Consider the following 20,373-nt stretch of genomic DNA (forward strand, 5'->3'; position numbering starts at 1 on the left):
TGTGGAGCTCTTTCCTGCTGTTGAGACAGTCCATGATTCTTTTGATGTAGTATGCTTTTTTGGCCTTTCGGATGTCAGATATGTCGTTACGGTGATGGTTGGCAAACAAGGCTAACAGGGGTTTTTGCTGCTCGACATTTGTGTTTGAGGGAGTGATTATGGGTTTTGAAAGTCTTCAGGTGGGGCGTGAACCATTTGGGGCTAGATCCTTTGTGGGTAGCAGCGGGGTGAGAGGGAGGAGTGAGTCGTTGAGCCCGGAGTCAAAAGATTCGATAGGTAGGGGTCTATCTGAAGTCGGGGTGCCGGGAGTGTGCATAGCAGGGCTTCAGCCAGGTCGAGTAGTACCTTGACCTTGTTCCAATATCTGTGTTCATGTGGAGGGGCATTGGCAAGGTGAAGGACCATGATGAAACCAACTTGATGGTAGTCCTGAGCACCAATTTCTTTGATTTAAACCAGGATCATGTAATATAACTGGCCTTATATGGCACGACTTCTACCTAGTTGCCAGCCCTTTAAATGTGTGTACGTTTAGCCAAGGCTGATCTTTACCAGTGACTATTGCTGCATAGCCGCCGCAAGTCACTAGTGGCACCGTCATGGAGTCCTGTTTTGTAACCAACAAGTTTCATTCTGGGAATGTTATGCAGGATATGGTAAAATGAGCAAAGAATCGAGACAAAGAGAGGGTGCACACATAGAACTAATTACTGGCATAGTGGTCAATCAGAGCAGACATCAGCATTTTCCTCTCAGTCACACTCCTAACGGAAGATCAGTCTTTAAATTCCCAGCAGTGGAGTCACAGTAGGGAAGCCATACAAAATACACTAAGAGCATCCCCAGATATACTTTCCCAGCAAAATAAAAATATGTTTTGGGGTGAGAAGCTCCATAACACCTCCATATCTAGCTGAACTCTGTAACCACGCAAAGGACATTTCAATTACCTAGTGATGGGGCAAAAATCATAAGCTGTGAGAGCAAAGCAGTGCGGATGCAGTACTGTGCACAAGTACCCAGACAAAATGCCCCCTTTGCCCAAGCAATATCTCGGGTTTCTGGCCAGACGTCTTAAGATTCTTCTTAAGAGAGAAACGTATCAAAGGTAAGAAAACAGGGACAAATCTGGCTGCAATGCACCAACTCACCATAAAGAATGACCCCCACAGACCACAGATCCACACGGGCATCATACTGCCGGCTGCACACAATCTCCGGCGCCATGTATAGTGGAGATCCCCTCAACACCTGCTGCTCATCCCATGGGGACATGTGCTTGGCAAACCCAAAATCTGAAGAAAATGAGGCAAGAAAAATGTGTGGTTATCCACACTTTAATGGGATAGAACACATAACCTGAGTAAAGGATTCCATTCAAGGAGACTTAATCCACCATTTGACAGGAACCATATTTTGAGGAGACGGAACACAATCTACAGAGAATGAACACACCATGACATGAAACAGAACAGAGGGACCCTTCAAACACAGTAGAGAAATGGGAGGCCAGGAATCCCCAAATTAAAGGGGGAAGAGGAGGGGGGAAAGCTAAAGCTGAGGTGCAAGAGGAGAGGTGGGGGAGCTCATAATCTAAAAAGAAAGATTCAAGGGCAGAACATTCACAATCTGGATGGAGGGAAACCATAATCAGAGCAAACAGCGGAGACCTGTAAAACAAGGACAGCATTATAAATAAAGGGTGCCTACATTTTTTAAAAACACAATCTAAAGAGAGAGTGAAGAAGGGAGTGCAGCGACATGAATACTCCTCTGCAGGAGTACAGGTATGATTATTGACCACAGGGGCTACTCGGCCCCACACTAATACTAAACCAGAAGTGATTCCTATCAAAGGTGAAACAGTCGGAGCCTGACAAGCATAACTCCTTTACCATTTGTGGCATGGCAGCCAAGAGTAGGCTATACTCCTCCTCAGGCAGGGTGCAAATTAGTACAGAAGTAACCCAAACAATAATAGTACTGTGGTACCAAAATAAAAGAATGTCCCACCAAGCTCTATGTTTAAAGTACGAATGACCAAGGCTTTTTTGTCACATCAATAAATACAGTATATTTCTGGTATTTACTTTTTCACTTTATTCCACAAAATATATTTGAATTCATGCAACAGAGCAACTTTTCTTTAAAAACAATTCATATATACACATTCTATGACCCAGCTTTGGGCCTTCGTACACATTTTTACAATGAACAATAACATCTCATTTCATTCTCAGACACAAAAAACCCTGGTTGTGCAAATTTTGGATCTACGAGTAACATAGATCACCCCTATCAGTGCGATTTGTAAAAAAAAAAACCTGACTGAGTCCAGGATAACTTTGAACTCTTGTTTTTGCTAGACCTTCCCTTTGCTTGCAGTGTCGATTGTTGCTACAGTTGAAGTCAACAGTGTGTCTCATGAACCAAAACTGGTTCCTCGGATGTGTAGCCTTCGTCAGGACGTGCTCAATTTTTTATACACAAATGTGTATTTTGTGTCTAAAGAAAAAAAAAAGACATATATGTGTGCATTAATAGTGAGTGTGGAGTGACATGTAAATTCATATAGGAGGGTTCAATGCATCAAGGGTAATTCATGTATGTCATCAAATGAGCTGAAAGAGATTCCTACCTTTGCTAGTTGCCCGGTCTCAAGCGGGGGGAGCTGATAGCCCACCTGTATGGATGTGGTCTGATGGTATCCAGACCTAAGGAACACTGCCTATAAATTAATATAGAGTGTATATCAGTACCTATGGAATATCAATATTCTCAGGCCCCTCTTAGTCCATATGACTGGAGCTTACCTACACAATGAAGGATAATCCTTCTCGGAACGGATGTCTTCTTCTCCGCTCCTTAATTGAGCCCGGCATGCCTATGCTGCGGAACCTACAAATAGACAACATCCAAACATAAGGCAGGACCTGTATACGCCTTTCATGGGTGGAAGAAACTGAATTGCCCCATTCCTTGGGTGAACCATATCAGGTGAGTATGGGGCCATATGTCCCGGTGTCCAGCCGAGTGTGGTACAATGAGATCAAAGTCTCTGCGGAGCGTAATGGACCAACCTACCATTGTGTGTGGCTTTATGTGTGCCACTTCCTCCAGCCGGTTCCCAGGGTGGGATACACGCTGCAGTAGCAGTGTGCATAAATCTGCGAGCCCTTTGAAGGAAGGATTCCAACGCCATCTACCCTTAGTTCCTTGATCTTTCTTCAGAATGGAGGAAAAGCCAGAACTAGGGATCACCACGTTTGACCAATTAAGTGATATGGTCTCTATCATGTGCAACCCATGCCTCAAAGGGAGCCACAATTACGTGTCAACTCACTGGAATTAAACCCGCGTGTTAATCCGAAGTCTGCCAGTGCAGCTCGTCTTAGTGTGTTGCCAAGTAACCAGCCCCAACAGACAGATGTTTAGGATGCTGGGGAAAAAAGGCTGCCATCTTTGAATGGACAGGTCCCTTATCACGCCAAAGGGCCAACTAATACTCCCAATCCAGCAGGGTATCTAATGGACTTTCACAGGCAACCTGTGGAGGGTATCAAAACCCTATGTCGATGTATATTGGTGTACTGCCATTTGTTGTCATTTTGATTTAGTTTTAAACTTTATTCAAGGTTTAGTGTCAGTACTGTGCAGCGAGAGGGGTTCTAAAGAGCTACCCAATCCCATCACAAAATGTACGATTTACAGTAACAAGTTACAACATCGTAGCTTAAACAAATTTCTTACATATTGTAACTTTTCTCTTGTCGGTACCATGGTACACATTAAAGTATGTTACAGGCCATTAAGGGTTTTCAAGGGCTACCCAAGCCAAACATACGATTTACAGTAACAAGTTCCAACTTTATATCCTAAACACATTTTTTTTACATATTGTCACTTGTCTTGTCGGTACCATGATCACACATTACAGTGCGTTATAGGCCATCAAGCCTCCCTCTAGTCGTGTACTTCCATTTGGAATCAGTTTTAACTGACATACCCCAATTAAGGACCACAAATCTATCAATTTCGGGATAGCATCTAATCCTATAGTGGTATTACCCTGGCAATGAAGAGTGTTCTTTCAAGTGTACAATCTTGTTTCTATACAGTCGTATTTCTAGATTTTTGTCCATACTGATAATGTGCCGAGGTATTGACATGGTGATTGAACCCAAACACGGACAATCATGGCCAACCCCTGTCTACATCATTCAGAAATACCCCTGCTATGCTGCATGGCTAAGAAAAAAATGAGGGGATGGGGACCCATATTCAAAAGAATATTAGATTGTTTCATTCGACTGCGATATTCAGGCTGTCTTTCCCTGTATCCAGCTTGTATATCCATCCTTGTTCAAGATTGTGCAGTTGGCCTGCTAAATCACCTCCTCTCGGGTGTGGTTTGAGTATTTGTAAACAAACCAGGTCAGATCTTGGTCTGTGTGTCCCAAGTGTGCATAATGGTCCACCAGGGGTTTGTCAGGCACCTAATGCCTTATACAGGAACAGTGCTCTGAGATCCTTTGTCTCACCTGCCGAGCAGTTTTACCCACAAACAGCAACTTGCAGCAGCACTCAGTAATGGAGATAACAAATATGCTTTTGCAGTTTGTGTGAGCCCTCAGTTCCCATCTGACTGTACCATATTCAAACCACATTTTGGTATTGGCAAAATTGCAGGCTACACAACCCCAACATTTATGGTGTCCCCAACATTTATGGCGTACAGTTGCAAAAATTACATTTAAAGACTTACATTGACTTAAAAGCAACAGAGCTTGGGCTACATTGTTAATGCCATAATCTATGACTACTGGACACAGATAGATTTGTCTCAGATATGTTGCGTTCTCACATAACAGCATAAAATGTGACAAGGTTCCAATGTAAACACTGCATAAAAGGCACATCGCGGAGGCCTCAGCCCTCCAGAATAAAGTGCAAGCAGCCACTGGTAGTATACCAAGTCTGAAGCGCAAATACAATGATCTCTCTAAGGGCGGAGAGCCAATGTCCGAGTATGCTTTAAAACTACACTCTTATTTAGATTCCTAATATTCTGGGCCCAGTTTTTGATTAGCACCGTCAATTATTAAGATCTCCTGGGCTCTCACGTTCCTGCATGCTTTGAAGCGCTTGATGTCCTGATTATGCAAGTCCCGTGAATTTTCCCAGAGATCCAATCTATCCAGGTTTGTGAGAATTGCTTTCACATGGGCAAACCATTTTAGACTCTTTCCCCCATTTAGGTCCAATATATGAGTAAGCGCTTGTAGACCTAGAGTATTCCATACTCTGAGCCATTGCAAAACAGGTTTAAAGTTAACTGACACACTACTGGTAGACAGTTGAGTTCCAGGTTGAGTAAAAACGAAGTGGCACTAAGAGGAAACAACAATAGGTTAACATTTTTTTTCACAGGAACTTATCCTATTGGAGCTTATAAAGCCCCAAAGTTCAGCGCCATAAAGCGCAGCTGGGAGGGCGTGTTTGTGAAATGAATCCAGAGCCGGTGAACTGGCCCGCTGCCATGCTATTAAAAAAAGGACAGAATGCCACTGCTATATTTCTCCAGGGTAATCACTGATTTCAAGAGCTGTGCTCCCCACCCACCATTCTCATGGAAGCGCACACCGAGATAATCAAAGCGAACAACTTGCTCTATATTAATGTTGCTAGCTTTTAGGACCATGGGTTTGTTTTTCGAGAAGAGGGGCTTGAATACCATCATTTTAGATTTGTCAGTGTTCAACTTTAGATAAAAGGGACTTATACTTATTTTGAAAGATGGCCAAAGCCTGTTTTAAACCTATGGGGGTGGTGGCCAGTAACACAGCATCGTCTGCGTAGAATAGAGCAGGATATTTGTCTGTGGCCAGGCTTGAGGAGTCCTGGCACCCTTCCATCAGTGCATCAATAATTTCTTGCACAAAGATGTTAAATAAGAGTGGTGCCAGGGCACAACCCTGTGTAACCCCCACGCTGACATCAAACTCCTTTGTCATCGCCCCACCCGATCCATAGCGGACTCTAGCTTTGTTGTTAGAATAAAGAGAGGAGATAATAGCTACCAACTCAATAGGAGCATTACGCAATAACAATCTGCCATAAAAAATTCAGTCCTCAAATCTAAAAAGGCTGCATAAAGGTACATTTTGTTAAGTACTGTTTATTTCTGGATAAGCATGATAGTAGGAAACAGTGATCCATAGTGCCTCTATTCGATCGAAACCTGGCCAGGAGATGGCTAATCACATTGGCATGATCTGCCCAATCCTGTAAAGGCTGAATAAAAGTTTACCAAACAACTTGCTGGCAATCGTTATCATACCAGGTTGTCTCATGTTTTAACCTATTTGCATTCTTTTCTGACTGACGGAAATGGATGGAATCAGGTTAACACTTAACTACATATATTCTTTCATAACAATACTATTGCCTGAATGTTCGTCACGAATAGTGAGGAGGTTATCTAGGATTGATGCGTAAATATCAGTTTTAACAACCTGATTTAGCACACTAGACAATCTAACCGACTTTCAAGAATGCCCAGTGAGCTCCAAAGGTTGGGTCGGAGAATCGGTTGCACTATTACCTACCACCCCAGATTTTCCTGCAACTTCACACTCTAATGGATAGTGGTCACTTTCCAAGCGATCACCAATCCTAAAATGCCAGATTCTTGCCCAGTCTTCCCCAGTAATTAGTAAGTAATCTATCAAAGTATCACCCTTGTGGCCATGAAACGTTTTTCTCGCCGGTTGATCTTTGGCCCATCACCCATGACAAGCCCTCAAAATCATGTTAGATATAATCCGGGCTACATTCATACCAAGACAATGAATTCGGGGTGCAGCCAAGGCATTTAAAAAGGGAATATTCCATGCCTAGTCTTGATTCTCCCAAATATCTATAAGATGTTTCAATGGTTCAAATTGTACATTGAAATCTCCGACCACAAGAGTAAAACCTGGATAGCAAACTGGAGGACACATATTGATAGTTAAGTTCATGAGGCAGGTTAATGTTGTCAAATCCAGGGTTGGCCTATTGTAAATATTGTAGAGACACAGCAAATAATCTTTGGCCATCCAGATTAATAGTAATCGCAGATCAGGGGAGCCAGTGTCCCCAACTTCGATCTTCCACCCGAGTGTAACATCCACCCATAATCAACAAACCACCACTTGGTTTGCCAAGCAATCCCTTTGTGGCAGCAGAGTGGAATATTTGACAGCCCTGTAAAAAGACAGGATGACGGGCCCAAGATTCTTGTAATATTACAATTTGAAATCTATGAATATAAGAACACCAACCTGGGTCTACCAAAAGTCTATTCACCACTGGTATGTTCCAGGAAAGCATTTTAAAATCACCTTTGAACTCTGTATAGTGTGCAGGTGTCCCGCTCAGTCAGTCTACCAACTCCAGATCTGGCAGGAGATCATTCGATCTCCTAGTTCACTTACATCCAAGGGAACCAGGAGATTGACTATGGAGGCAACTAATTTGGTCTTTGGCCTCTGGCCCGATTGGAGAGGCTATGAGACATTTAAAGAATTCAAATGGTCTAATGCCAATAATGGTTGCCTCTGGAGGATAGAAACTGAAGTTAATAAATAACCACCATTGACTAGGTATTGGGACAAAAGAAACACACCTATATAGTCAGAGTCTGAGTTTGGTAGGGACCCTCTGATACAGTGAAAAATGTCATTTCTAATAGCGGATAGCCAACCCCTGGTTTGACAAATCCAAAAAATACACTTATTTTTCAAACTGTCAATATATTCATAAGCATTCAGGGGAAGCTTCAGCACATTTACCATCAACACAGAGGGGACATCCGGAATATCCCAGGCCTGCAAATAATATCTGAGGCCTGGATTAACGGCTCAGTGGAGTAAGATTTGTGTCAGGCACATTAGCCATCAATACAGGGGGACCATCCAGGTTATTCTCATACCAGCGACAGCCATTTGGGGGGTATTGTCTCAGAGGCTTAGGTTGACGGCTCAAGGGGATTACATTTTGGACGGACAGGGGTAAATACTTGTGATTAGTACCAGTAAACCTCCCCTCATTTGCACAGCTCAAGGGTTGAGGAAAAGCCATAAGAGGGTTTCCGCTAATATCTTGGCGCCTACTGTCCACAATATGAATAGTGGGCCCCATAATTGTGGGTTTTTTAGTAGCAATGAGATACTCAGAATCACATTGAACATTGCTACTAGTGGGTTTAAAGGGGGGCATGCATAATGAGTTCACCCAATCTTTTAACCAAAGAAGCCATCTGTTCCTTTATGGTCTTGAATTCAGTGAGCATAGTGAGCATTTGGTTAGCAACTGTATGAAAAATTTATTAAAAAAGGAGGGAACAGAGGTGTCTCGGGATTAACATCAGGGATGGGACACACCTACTAGAAGAATGGACTAAGACAAGCCATTCCTTGTTTTAGAAGGGCTCTTTAAGGCCTTTTGCGCTTCCTATGAGACACAATTTTCCAAGGAGGATCCTCCACAACACCCCCAGCGAGTTCAGCATAGGAAGTACAATTGGCAAGTGGCTCATACTGGATGTGCAAGGGAAGTTCGTGCACAACTTGAGGTTCAATAACCTGAGGGGGGCATCTGTACCGACTTCTCTACGGGAGCTATTGCAGGAGTTCTAGTAATTAACTGGTCATAACAGACAACAGGGGGATCCATAATCTCAGGAGGGCTAGGAGGGAGTATCGCGGATGCCTGGGGATACATTTCAACAATATATGAGGATTGATCGCCTATGACTCGGCGTTTACAGTTCACCTGAAAGGTGAATTTTCTACTGCCCACATGATTGGATTTTTGGGCCATCTCAAATTGCACCAATTGATCTTCCTTCATCATACTTACTCTTCGGCACTCCCCAGATCTACTACTAGGAACAAATGGATCACAAAAAGTATTCAAATATCACAATTAGGGGCCACACAGTTTGATCCAGAGGTGGACTTGTTACCCATAGCCTTTTCTTGCACTTTTAAATGGGGATCAGTTTCCTTACCGGCAGCCATTCCATCTAGATCATACAACAAATCCTTGATTTCAGTGATTAATTGTTAGGGAGAAATTTAATTTGTGTGCTAATTCCATCCAACCTTAGAGACCCCCAGCTCTTTTGCTGGACTTAGGGCTTGTGGCTTTTTCCACCTGAGCAAGTGGGACCTTTTTCTCACTCTCTTATGTGTTTTTCCTGACTAGGATTTTTGCGTTCTACTATTTTATAGAGTCTGACAAACTCCATAGGCATCTGCTTTTTGTATGGTGACCCAAAGCACCTTAGGTGCAGTACCACTGAAAAGACCCTTGGACTTCTCTGAACGTTTAAATACATTTTCTTGGGTGAACTACCGTTCCTAAGAATAGTAAGATGATGCCCGTCTTACTTTTCTCTTTGTGGGGCCAGCACACACCACCCCATGTGAAGTGCGGGTGGGGGAGTTACTTAGTAATTCCCTATCCCACTTCTCATGTAACATTTCTTGTTACACTAACCTACTTAAAAATGGCTGGTGGCAGTGGTTTAATTTTTACTATGGGTGTGCATTTTTACCGCAGGCTGAACCCTCAGCTGCAGTACAGCACTCATAGGTGACCATTTTTCCAAAATGGCCTGTCTTCTTTTTTTGCCATTTTTTGTTTGTTTCTTCTGGGATTTTACTCTGTCAGTTGTTGCAGGTTGAGTCCTTTGTGTGTTTTGCCTTTGGTGGGCTTCAGCCCTGAAGCCCGCCCATGCTCCAGTGTGTATGGAAAGGCAGGAAGTGAGGGAGGGTCCTGAAACTTCCCGGTCCTTTATAGCTAGATGTGCCTGAGTGAAATGAGTCCTGATTGGCCGGCTGGCTGTCCTAAAAGGACAGCCACCCTGCTGTGTGATTAACAGCATAGGCTGTGAATGAATGGGTAATCACATAAAAAGCAAGGATTTTGGGACTAGAGGCAGTGTCGTCCACTGGAGAGGAACATCCGAAGAAGATGTGGCTAGATGCCACCACACCCACCTGGATGGCGAAGTGCCTGGTGAAGTCCTGCAGCTGTGCTGACCCTGTTTTCATATCGACTTTCAAGGGCCGTACGGGATGATTTCCTCTCTTGGGCTGGTGGGACCAACTAGCCTCGAGACAAGCTTGCATTTGGTGCAAGTCCTGACTTGCTGTGCCTCACCAGAGCTGTAGAAGCACAATTGACAAGTGCATCATCTTGCGAAGTCTGAATCCGGCCAAATCTTCGTGGGCATCCCGAGGACGCTACTGAGACAGGAAATCTTGATCCAGAGTCCCCTCACCAGAGTCCAGGACCGAGCGAGCAAGCTTCTTCCAACCACAGATATTCGTTCTTCATGGACACAGAGGAAAAGGCGCCAAAACACTAAAGTGCTGCTGAAACAAAGGAGATCCAATGCTGAGGAGTCCCTCTCCCGAGTCCTGCTGCAGGAGCCCCCCAGGCGTTCTTCCTTTCATCAACACGACCGAGGTCCAGGAACAAGGGTCTGCCAAGCTGTAGCAAGGAGGAATCCAAATGGCACATTTTTCTTCGAATCAGAGGTAATGTGGGGCTTGGAGGGTTCACCTTTTAGCCATCAATTGTGCTTCCTATTTTGCTAAGTGCTTTTGTTCCACTTTAGAGTTGATATCAACTCTCCTGCACTGGACTGAACAGCTTGTGCTCTCTACAAAGTAGCTCACTTGAGTTACTGTGATTTCTGCTGAACTTACTAACTTTGTCAAGACTTTACATAAGAAGAAGTGCATCAGGGAGGGCGCTAGAGGGCCAACCAAGATGGCCGCTCTCACCTGAGCTCCCGCTCTGCCCGCAATAAATCCTGCTGAATCCTGCGGTTCCCGGCTACATATCGGAGGATAGAGGGCTTTTCCCTGTTTCTGTTCGCTCCGAACATTCCTCGGCGAAACCTGGGCGAAAATCGACCAGCCCAAGACCCCACATCACTACATCGGCGTGGAAGCCGAGACGGGCCCGAGCGCCGGGCGGACGCCGGGGGGCGGAGCACGGCTTAGCAGAGGCCGCGAAGCGACCATCCCTTCCTTCGGAAATCCGTCATCCACGAGCGCCGGCGGCCCTCGGAGGGTGCCGCCGCCCCCCCCAGTGCGGGGCCGGCTCCATCGCCTGCTGGCGCAGCGCCGGAGCCCCGGATACAAGGCCGAAGCTGGTGGGGCCGCCGGAGGCCCGGCGTGCGACCGGGTGCCGCCCATCCTTCCCGAGACCACCTCGCCAGCGCCGCTCAGCGATCCAGAGGGGCCCCCCCCTCCTCCAGACTGCAACATACCAGTGTGAGTGACCTCCCCCGCGGCTACCGTGCCAGGCCACACCGATCCGAGAGGCGACGACACGAGCGGTAGAGGTCGAGACACCCGTCCGAAGCACCAAGACCTGAGGTACGTGCCGAAGATCTCCGTTTGCCACGAAAACACCTTGCTACACCCCCAAAACGTGGTCCCCGGCACGACTGACCGCTAGTGGCGACGACCCTGAGGGCTGGGCTCCCCCCGGGTCCACGGCGAAGTCCACGGGGCACCGAGGCCCGGTCCAAGCTCCTAGAGCCACCTTGCCCCAAACCTCCTGACATTATACTGGTGGTCCACCAGCCCAACGCCACCTAACCGCCACCGACCCTCTTTGCTTGGAAGGCTCACATACATCAACCAAGATGGGCAAGGTAGACAAACTACAAAAAAAGCTAACATTTGACAGCAACACGGCACCCAAAACCCCAAACCCACAACAAGAAGATGACCCACCACCATGCAGCTCTAGTCAACCAGTATCCGAAAGTTTTCCGATGGAAATAAAAGAACTACTTTTAGATCTAAAAGCAGGCATAGGGAGTCTAGACAATAAGCTGGACAGTCTATCCTCAAAAGTCGATCTGATGCAACATCGCCTAGACACACACACAGAACGACTAAATGACGTTGAACAGAGGATATCAAACCTCGATGACGGTGCCGCATCCCTCTCCAACAAAGTCACGCGACTTGAACACCAAATGACCGCTACAATGGCCAAATGCGAAGACCTGGAGGGTCGTTCTAGGCGAAACAACATCCGTATTGTAGGGATTAGGGAGAGCGTCACCCCAAGGAAAATGGAGGACTTCGTGGAGTCTATGTGCCTCTCCCTCTTCGACCGAGACTCCTTCTCGCAAATGTTCATGATAGAGAGAGCCCACAGGGCCCCGTCCTCCAGACCAGCCCCAGGCGCACCTCCCAGAGTCATCATAGCAAGGCTGCTCAACTTCAGAGATCGTGACACCATCCTGAGACTTGCAAGGGAGAAAGGCGATTTACACCACGACGGAGACAGAGTTCATATCTATCCCGACTTCTCGTCGTCAGTACAGACCCAGAGAAGAGCCTTCTCTAGCGCCAAACAAAGACTCCGAGAGGCGAAACTCGTATACTCTATGATGTTTCCTGCACGCCTCAGGGTACAACATAATGAGCAGACTCACTTCTTTAATTCTCCTGAGGAAGTACATCTATTTCTGGACCGTAATGGCTGCCCAGCTCACGACCCTCAACGACCCCGCGCACGGAGAGAGAGGGTCCCCAGGAATCCTCCGTAAAACCCGGGCTAAGCCCCGAAACACACACAAACTACCGGAACACGCTCACGATCCATTAAACTATAGGGCAGAAGTCTTGGAGAGGCCCCAAGCGCCCCGAGCACAGCATCTGTTCCCTCGCTCAGGCTGGGGAGGATCCCGTCGGACATGTTGGGGGTTGTCCGCGAAATGGGATTAGTTTTAAGGACTGTTCGATTGTTTACCGTTCTTTGTTCAGGGATGGACTAACAACCTCCCTCCTGGCGCTCCCAAAACTTGTTACGTGCGAATTTCTCACGTGGAAAAGCCTGCACCCTTCCAAGATGCCTCCCCTCAGTCTCACGCCCCACTCTCCACTCCCAGTCGCCAAGCGCCATGCCCCATGTGTTATATCACGGCACGCTCCAAGCCTACCTTGGCACAAACAAGGTACATCAACCACAGGACCAAGGCGTTCCCAACACAATTTCAAACTTTCCTTTACTCTCAACATTCAAGATTGTAACATGGAATATAAGGGGAGGTAACATCCCATCCAAAACCCGCAAAATCCTGCAATACCTAAGGAGGCATGAAATTGACGTGGCAATGTTACAGGAAACCCACCTGACACCCGAGAAAGAACGCACATGGGCCAAGTCGTGGGGATGCCATAGATACTATTCGTCATACTCCTCCTATTCTAGAGGAGTGGCCATTCTGGTACACAGAAGAACCAACTTCCGTCTAACACACGTGGCAAAAGACTCCATAGGAAGATCCGTCCTAGTCAAAGGCATAATAGCAGGCAAGGCGATAACCTTCATTAACTCCTACGCCCCCAATATAGATGGTCCAGACAACTTTGGCTGGGTAATGTCGCAGCTCTCCTCACTCGAGCACTCCACGGTGGTTTGGGGTGGCGACATGAACACTGTCATAGACCCGACCAAGGACAGATCACACTCCTCGTCGCAACAGATCTCTAAAGCCAGCCTGCAAATAACAGAAATCTGCCGAGCCTTTGACCTAAAAGACGCCTGGAGAACGGTCAACGGAGATCTGAGGGTCTACACCTTCCACTCAGCAGTCCACAATACCAGCTCTCGCATCGATTACTTATTTTCATCCAGAACAGGCCCCCTGCAGCCCGGTCCCTGTCACATCTTGCCACGGACTCTATCAGACCATTCTCCATTAGTCCTTTGTCTCCTCCCTTCCCAATCTACTCCCAGGCTACAGAATTGGCGCTTCAAGACGGGCTCCATGCTGGACACGGTCTTCGCAGCTGAACTAAAGGAGGAGATTGAGATCTTTCTAGAAGCCAACACTGGGTCGGTATCTTCGGCCGGCGTGCTGTGGGAGTCCCTGAAATGCTTCGTAAGAGGCGTATGCCAGGCCAAGGAGAATGGCATCATCAAACTCATAAGACGTGAACTGACAACCTGCGAGAGCCACATCAAAGACCTCGAACGCCAAACCACAGACTCGAACGAACCAAAGAAGAAAACCACCCTGAAAGAGGAACTGCTGAGGTTTCACGCACTCGCCGAGCGCGAACTGAAATTTCTCCACCGCAGCGCAGTAATCAGACAATATGGCGAGGGGCAAAAACCTGGAGCTCTCCTGGCAAGGTTGGTGAGAGCTGACCACACACCGACGCCTATTACAGAAATCCGCAGTCAACAGGGAAGAACATTAACCACAGATGTCGACATGGCAGAGGAATTTGGACACTTCTATCAAAAGCTTTATAGCTCCCAACACCCCGAAAATTCCGACGCGCCACTGAGCTACCTGAGGGAGACCGAATTATACTGGGTAGAGGCACAGCTGAGAGAACCCCTCAATGAACTGATCTCCCCTGCAGAAATAACGGAGGCAATCAAATCGCTTCCAAACACCAAAGCCCCCGGCCCTGATGGCCTAACCGGTGAATTCTATAAAGCATTCGCGTCCACCCTTGCTCCCCATTTGGCCGATGTATATAATGAAGCCCTGGAGAGGGGTACCCTACCTCAGACCTTGCGTGAAGCCAATGTGATTCTCCTGCTCAAAATGGACAAGCCGCCAGATGAATGTGCTTCCTACCGCCCCATTTCCCTCTTGAATTTAGATAACAAAATCCTAGCAAAAATCCTAACGAATAGGCTGATGCCGCTAATGCCCGCTCTAGTTCTTGCCGACCAGGTGGGGTTCATACCAGGCCGCAATACCACATTCGGCATCAGGAGACTGTTTGGGGTGATGGGAGCACTGGACCCAGCCCAACAGGCCGTCGCCGTCCTGCTTGACGCTGAAAAAGCATTCGACTCGGTGGAATGGCCATTCCTATTCTCAGTACTCGCAAGGATGGGCCTGGGGGCTCGATTCATTAAACTAGTTTCACTACTATACTCTAAACCTACAGCCAACATAATAGTCGGCACAGCCAGATCGTCCACCATCAACCTGCAACGAGGCACCAGGCAAGGCTGCCCACTGTCAGCTCTACTATTCGCCCTGGTAATGGAACCCCTTGCCTCCAATTTACGTGAGCATAGTCAACACCGAGGTCTGGTCATAGGCCCACACAGACTCATCATCTCACTGTACGCGGATGACGTGGTTCTTTACATAAGAAACCCAGTAGAAAACCTGAACACTATCATGCGCGAAGTGATCAAATTCGGGGCAGCATCTGGCCTCAAAATTAATCAAACAAAATCAATTATCTTCCCACTCACCCCTGCGACCCTGCCATTTAAAGATGACTTCCACCTCACCTGGAAAATATCCAAAGTACGTTACCTGGGCATTCAAATGTCGCTAAATCAGCAAGAAGTATTCCAGGACAATTACGAAGTGGTCTTCAAGTCCCTGACAGAAAAGGTGGCCCGCTGGAAAACCTTACCCCTAACGCTATGGGGTAGAGCCTCTCTTGTCAAGATGGTGATTCTACCAAAACTTCTGTATCTCTTCACTAACATTCCCATCCTACTTCCACAACTCTTCCTGAAAAAACTGAGGAGTCTGGTCCTGGAATTGCTGTGGGCCGGCAAACCCGCCAGAGTGGCTCACTCCACGCTAACCCTCCCAGTGACAAAAGGCGGCCTGGCGCTCCCCGACTTGGAGAAATACTACTGGGCGGCCCAGGCACAATTTCTCAGCCACTGGTACGCCACAAACCCTGTCCGACCACACGTGCAGGTTGAGAGAGCCCTTGCCTCGCCGAACCTACTGAGAGCCGTCGTCTTCGGGAACATGCCGGTCCCCAGCGATACGATGAATGTAATCCTAATAACGTACAAGATATGGAAGCTTTTGGCGCAAAAATACAATATCGACACAAGATATTCTCCACTCCTACCGGCAAGATTCATACCTGGGATCTCGTTGACGTCCGAAAAAGTTTATCTCCAATGGCTAGAGAAACTTCAAATCAGAAACCTTGGGGACCTCTTCACAGATGACGGTTTCCTAACTCCCGCTCAAGTGAGGGAAAAGGGCGGCACGACCTCGCTAGACATCTTTCTTTATTTCAGGGTACGCCACACGATGCGAGCAATCCTACCTTCCTTTCCGCAGCAACCCCAAACATGGCAGCTCTTGCACTCAGCAATTCAGTCTCAAGGAGAGGGGAGACCTCTCTCACAGATCTACAGAACCATAACTACAGACTCGTCTTCCACAGTATCCCGTACCAAATCCAGATGGGAGAAGGCCCTAAATTTAACTTTCTCCGACACCGATTGGTCCTTCATCCTTAGACAGACCCAGAAGATTGCCCTCAATACCCGCCTCAAGTTAATCCACTTTAACTACCTGCATCAAACGTACTTTACACCTGCCAAGGCAAAAATGCAGCATCCAGACTCCTCCTTCGGATGTGAGAGGTGTGGTTTGACTTCAGCGGACTTCCTACATCTGGCTTGGGAATGCCCTAAGTTGGCCCCATTCTGGTCTCAGGTGTTGGAAATCACGAGTAAGATAATCGGTGAACCGATTCTCCCAGCCAACACCGCAGCTCTGCTGGGCATGACCAGACTGCTGAAGGCCCCTACGCGAAAGTTAGCGGGCATTCTTCTGACTCTGGCCCGTAGAAGAGTCGCCATAGCATGGTGCCGCGGTCCGCTCCCAACTGTCACCGCATGGCGTAGAGACATACTATATTGTCAGGATGTCGAAACTGATTTCATTAAGTTGCTACCACAGCACGCACGCCCACCTGACATCTGGGGACCCTTGGTAACTTTTTTGATGAATGAGTCGGCGGGGGCTCCGGCCTCCCCGACCCTCACTCAGTAAAACAGTATCTGTTTCGGACGCATATTCATGGTTTTGGTGCAGTACATAACATATAAGAGTCAGGAGGCGTGGGGGGGGGATGGGGGGGGGAGGGCGGGGAGATCTTGGCTAGGCTAATTCCACCCTAATGTGGGTGAGAAGTTGTTTGTTGTTTGGAAAATAATAAAAATAAATATGTTAAAAAAAAAGAAGAAGTGCATCAGAACTATAGACTTTGTCCATGAACTCTGGCTGTCCTGGCTCCCTTAAGGCACCCTTCTAACCATACTGGCTTTGGCAGTACTTGTTTCCTCGTAGGTTATAATTGTGGACACGATTTTCGCTGGGATAAAAGTTTTTCTGCCTTCACTTTGGGAGACTGTAATTATTTTACACTGTGGAAAGTATGCTCAAAATCCGATTCGAAACTTTCCTTCTTTTACAACACAATAACTGAATTGGTAACTGAAAATAAGTGTAATACTGACCTTAACTGAAGTCACATTCGTGTGCTGGAAAATGTGTTAGCATAAAGTATTTACCAACGTTTATTGTCCTTTACAAACTGAACACAAACTTTGATTGAATGTTACTAGTAGATACAACTTTTCAAAGAATGCTTATTTAAACCTTGTGTATATTATAAATAAATATTTATATATAACTTTAAAGTGTGTGTTACTTGACTACTTGTACTTACTGATTTCAAATGTACATCTCACATTACCACTCTTAAGAACTGGCTGTTCAGTCACACTACCAACTTGTGTAGTAGAGACTATCAAAAGGTGGGCTACCCAATACCAAGCTGATAAGTCTTGTTTAGTCCACGCCAGTTGGACTGCACTAATTCTTACCTAACACTAATAAGTAAACATCAGTAATTGGTTTAAACATTCTAGATATTTTATGGTGTCTAACCCCGCCAAAATTGTACCCTCTGCTTTCCTTTTCACCATTCACTCTTACAGGAATAAAATAGTATAGCAACTTTTACAATCTGCAAATAATTACAAGAATCACATAAAAAGGACAAAATTACTCCTTGTTTTCAAAATAGGCTTTTGCGCCAAAGTTAAGAAGAAAAACTGTCCAAGGTGGAGTTTCGACCGCAGCGTTGTTGGTACAAGAGCTAATACGACTAATAAAACAGCTGAGGTGCAGCAAAAAGGAGAGAACCACAACGGGACATATTGACGCCCAACAATAGTCTTAGTGCACCGCCACCAGTCACACCAAGCAAGGCGGCAGTAAGGGACGGTTCATCGCGGTTCATCACCAGAATAACAACAAAGTGCACCAGCTAAGCCACTGCTGCAAGGACTGCCTTCTTGAAGCGGCAAAAAAGCACAACACAGACAGAAGGTCTGCAGCAATAATTCAAACTAGAATGAGGCAAAAACCAGCACAGATGGAGAAAGCAATTAAACCTGCAGACTTGCGGCGAGCATAGTAAATAAAAATAGATCAGAGTTCCAATAGAAATTTGTTTACTTTGATTATTTAGCTTAGTTTATGAGAGAAACAGAAAAATAGTGTTTTGCCTTAGATACACCTGACCGGATTAAGCGGCTACCTTAGTCCGACTCCCCCAGCAATTCCACCGTAATCCGTAACCCAATTTTCCACGAACACAGGGTCGCTTCACCCAGTTTTGGGAATTAGTTGCTGCGCTATTCCAAGTAAGCCGCATTTTCCAGCAATAGCATAAATAATAATAGTTCCTAGGCCAGTTATGTGAGCAACACAGTTCGCATTGACACACTCTTACTTGTATTTCAGCCTCCTTTGTAGACCTAGAGTATTCCATACTCTGAGCCATTGCAAAACAGGTTTAAAGATAACTGACACACTACTGGTAGACAGTTGAGTTCCAGGTTGAGTAAAAACGAAGTGGCACTAAGAGGAAACAACAATAGGTTAACATTTTTTTTCACAGGAACTTATCCTATTGGAGCTTATAAAGCCCCAAAGTTCAGCGCCATAAAGCGCAGCTGGGAGGGCGTGTTTGTGAAATGAATCCAGAGCCGGTGAACTGGCCCGCTGCCATGCTATTAAAAAAAGGACAGAATGCCACTGCTATATTTCTCCAGGGTAATCACTGATTTCAAGAGCTGTGCTCCCCACCCACCATTCTCATGGAAGCGCACACCGAGATAATCAAAGCGAACAACTTGCTCTATATTAATGTTGCTAGCTTTTAGGACCATAGGTTTGTTTTTCGAGAAGAGGGGCTTGAATACCATCATTTTAGATTTGTCAGTGTTCAACTTTAGATAAAAGGGACTTATACTTATTTTGAAAGATGGCCAAAGCCTGTTTTAAACCTATGGGGGTGGTGGCCAGTAACACAGCATCGTCTGCGTAGAATAGAGCAGGATATTTGTCTGTGGCCAGGCTTGAGGAGTCCTGGCACCCTTCCATCAGTGCATCAATAATTTCTTGCACAAAGATGTTAAATAAGAGTGGTGCCAGGGCACAACCCTGTGTAACCCCCACGCTGACATCAAACTCCTTTGTCATCGCCCCACCCGATCCATAGCGGACTCTAGCTTTGTTGTTAGAATAAAGAGAGGAGATAATAGCTACCAACTCAATAGGAGCATTACGCAATAACAATCTGCCATAAAAAATTCAGTCCTCAAATCTAAAAAGGCTGCATAAAGGTACATTTTGTTAAGTACTGTTTATTTCTGGATAAGCATGATAGTAGGAAACAGTGATCCATAGTGCCTCTATTCGATCGAAACCTGGCCAGGAGATGGCTAATCACATTGGCATGATCTGCCCAATCCTGTAAAGGCTGAATAAAAGTTTACCAAACAACTTGCTGGCAATCGTTATCATACCATGTTGTCTCATGTTTTAACCTATTTGCCATTCTTTTCTGACTGACGGAAATGGATGGAATCAGGTTAACACTTAACTACATATATTCTTTCATAACAATACTATTGCCTGAATGTTCGTCACGAATAGTGAGGAGGTTATCTAGGATTGATGCGTAAATATCAGTTTTAACAACCTGATTTAGCACACTAGACAATCTAACCGACTTTCAAGAATGCCCAGTGAGCTCCAAAGGTTGGGTCGGAGAATCGGTTGCACTATTACCTACCACCCCAGATTTTCCTGCAACTTCACACTCTAATGGATAGTGGTCACTTTCCAAGCGATCACCAATCTATCAAAGTATCACCCTTGTGGCCATGAAACGTTTTTCTCGCCGGTTGATCTTTGGCCCATCACCCATGACAAGCCCTCAAAATCATGTTAGATATAATCCGGGCTACATTCATACCAAGACAATGAATTCGGGGTGCAGCCAAGACATTTAAAAAGGGAATATTCCATGCCTAGTCTTGATTCTCCCAAATATCTATAAGATGTTTCAATGGTTCAAATTGTACATTGAAATCTCCGACCACAAGAGTAAAACCTGGATAGCAAACTGGAGGACACATATTGATAGTTAAGTCATTAGGCAGGTTAATGTTGTCAAATCCAGGGTTGGCCTA

At 46.0% G+C, this 20,373-nt stretch overlaps 1 protein-coding gene across 2 annotated transcripts in view; it reads right to left on the minus strand.

The window, feature by feature from the left end:
- The window catches only part of ULK3 (unc-51 like kinase 3), a 532,836-nt gene that overhangs the window by 361,595 nt on the left and 150,868 nt on the right, over positions 1 to 20,373 (minus strand). For both annotated transcript variants that reach the window (XM_069624512.1, XM_069624511.1), the window contains exon 5: positions 1,152 to 1,295. In XM_069624512.1, coding sequence (XP_069480613.1) covers positions 1,152 to 1,295 — 144 coding nt within the window. The remainder of the gene's footprint in view (positions 1 to 1,151; positions 1,296 to 20,373) is intronic.

The sequence above is a fragment of the Ambystoma mexicanum genome, chromosome 11 (assembly GCF_040938575.1).
Source record: "Ambystoma mexicanum isolate Mex_15411 chromosome 11, UKY_AmexF1_1, whole genome shotgun sequence".
Classification (NCBI taxonomy): Eukaryota; Metazoa; Chordata; class Amphibia; order Caudata; family Ambystomatidae; genus Ambystoma; species Ambystoma mexicanum.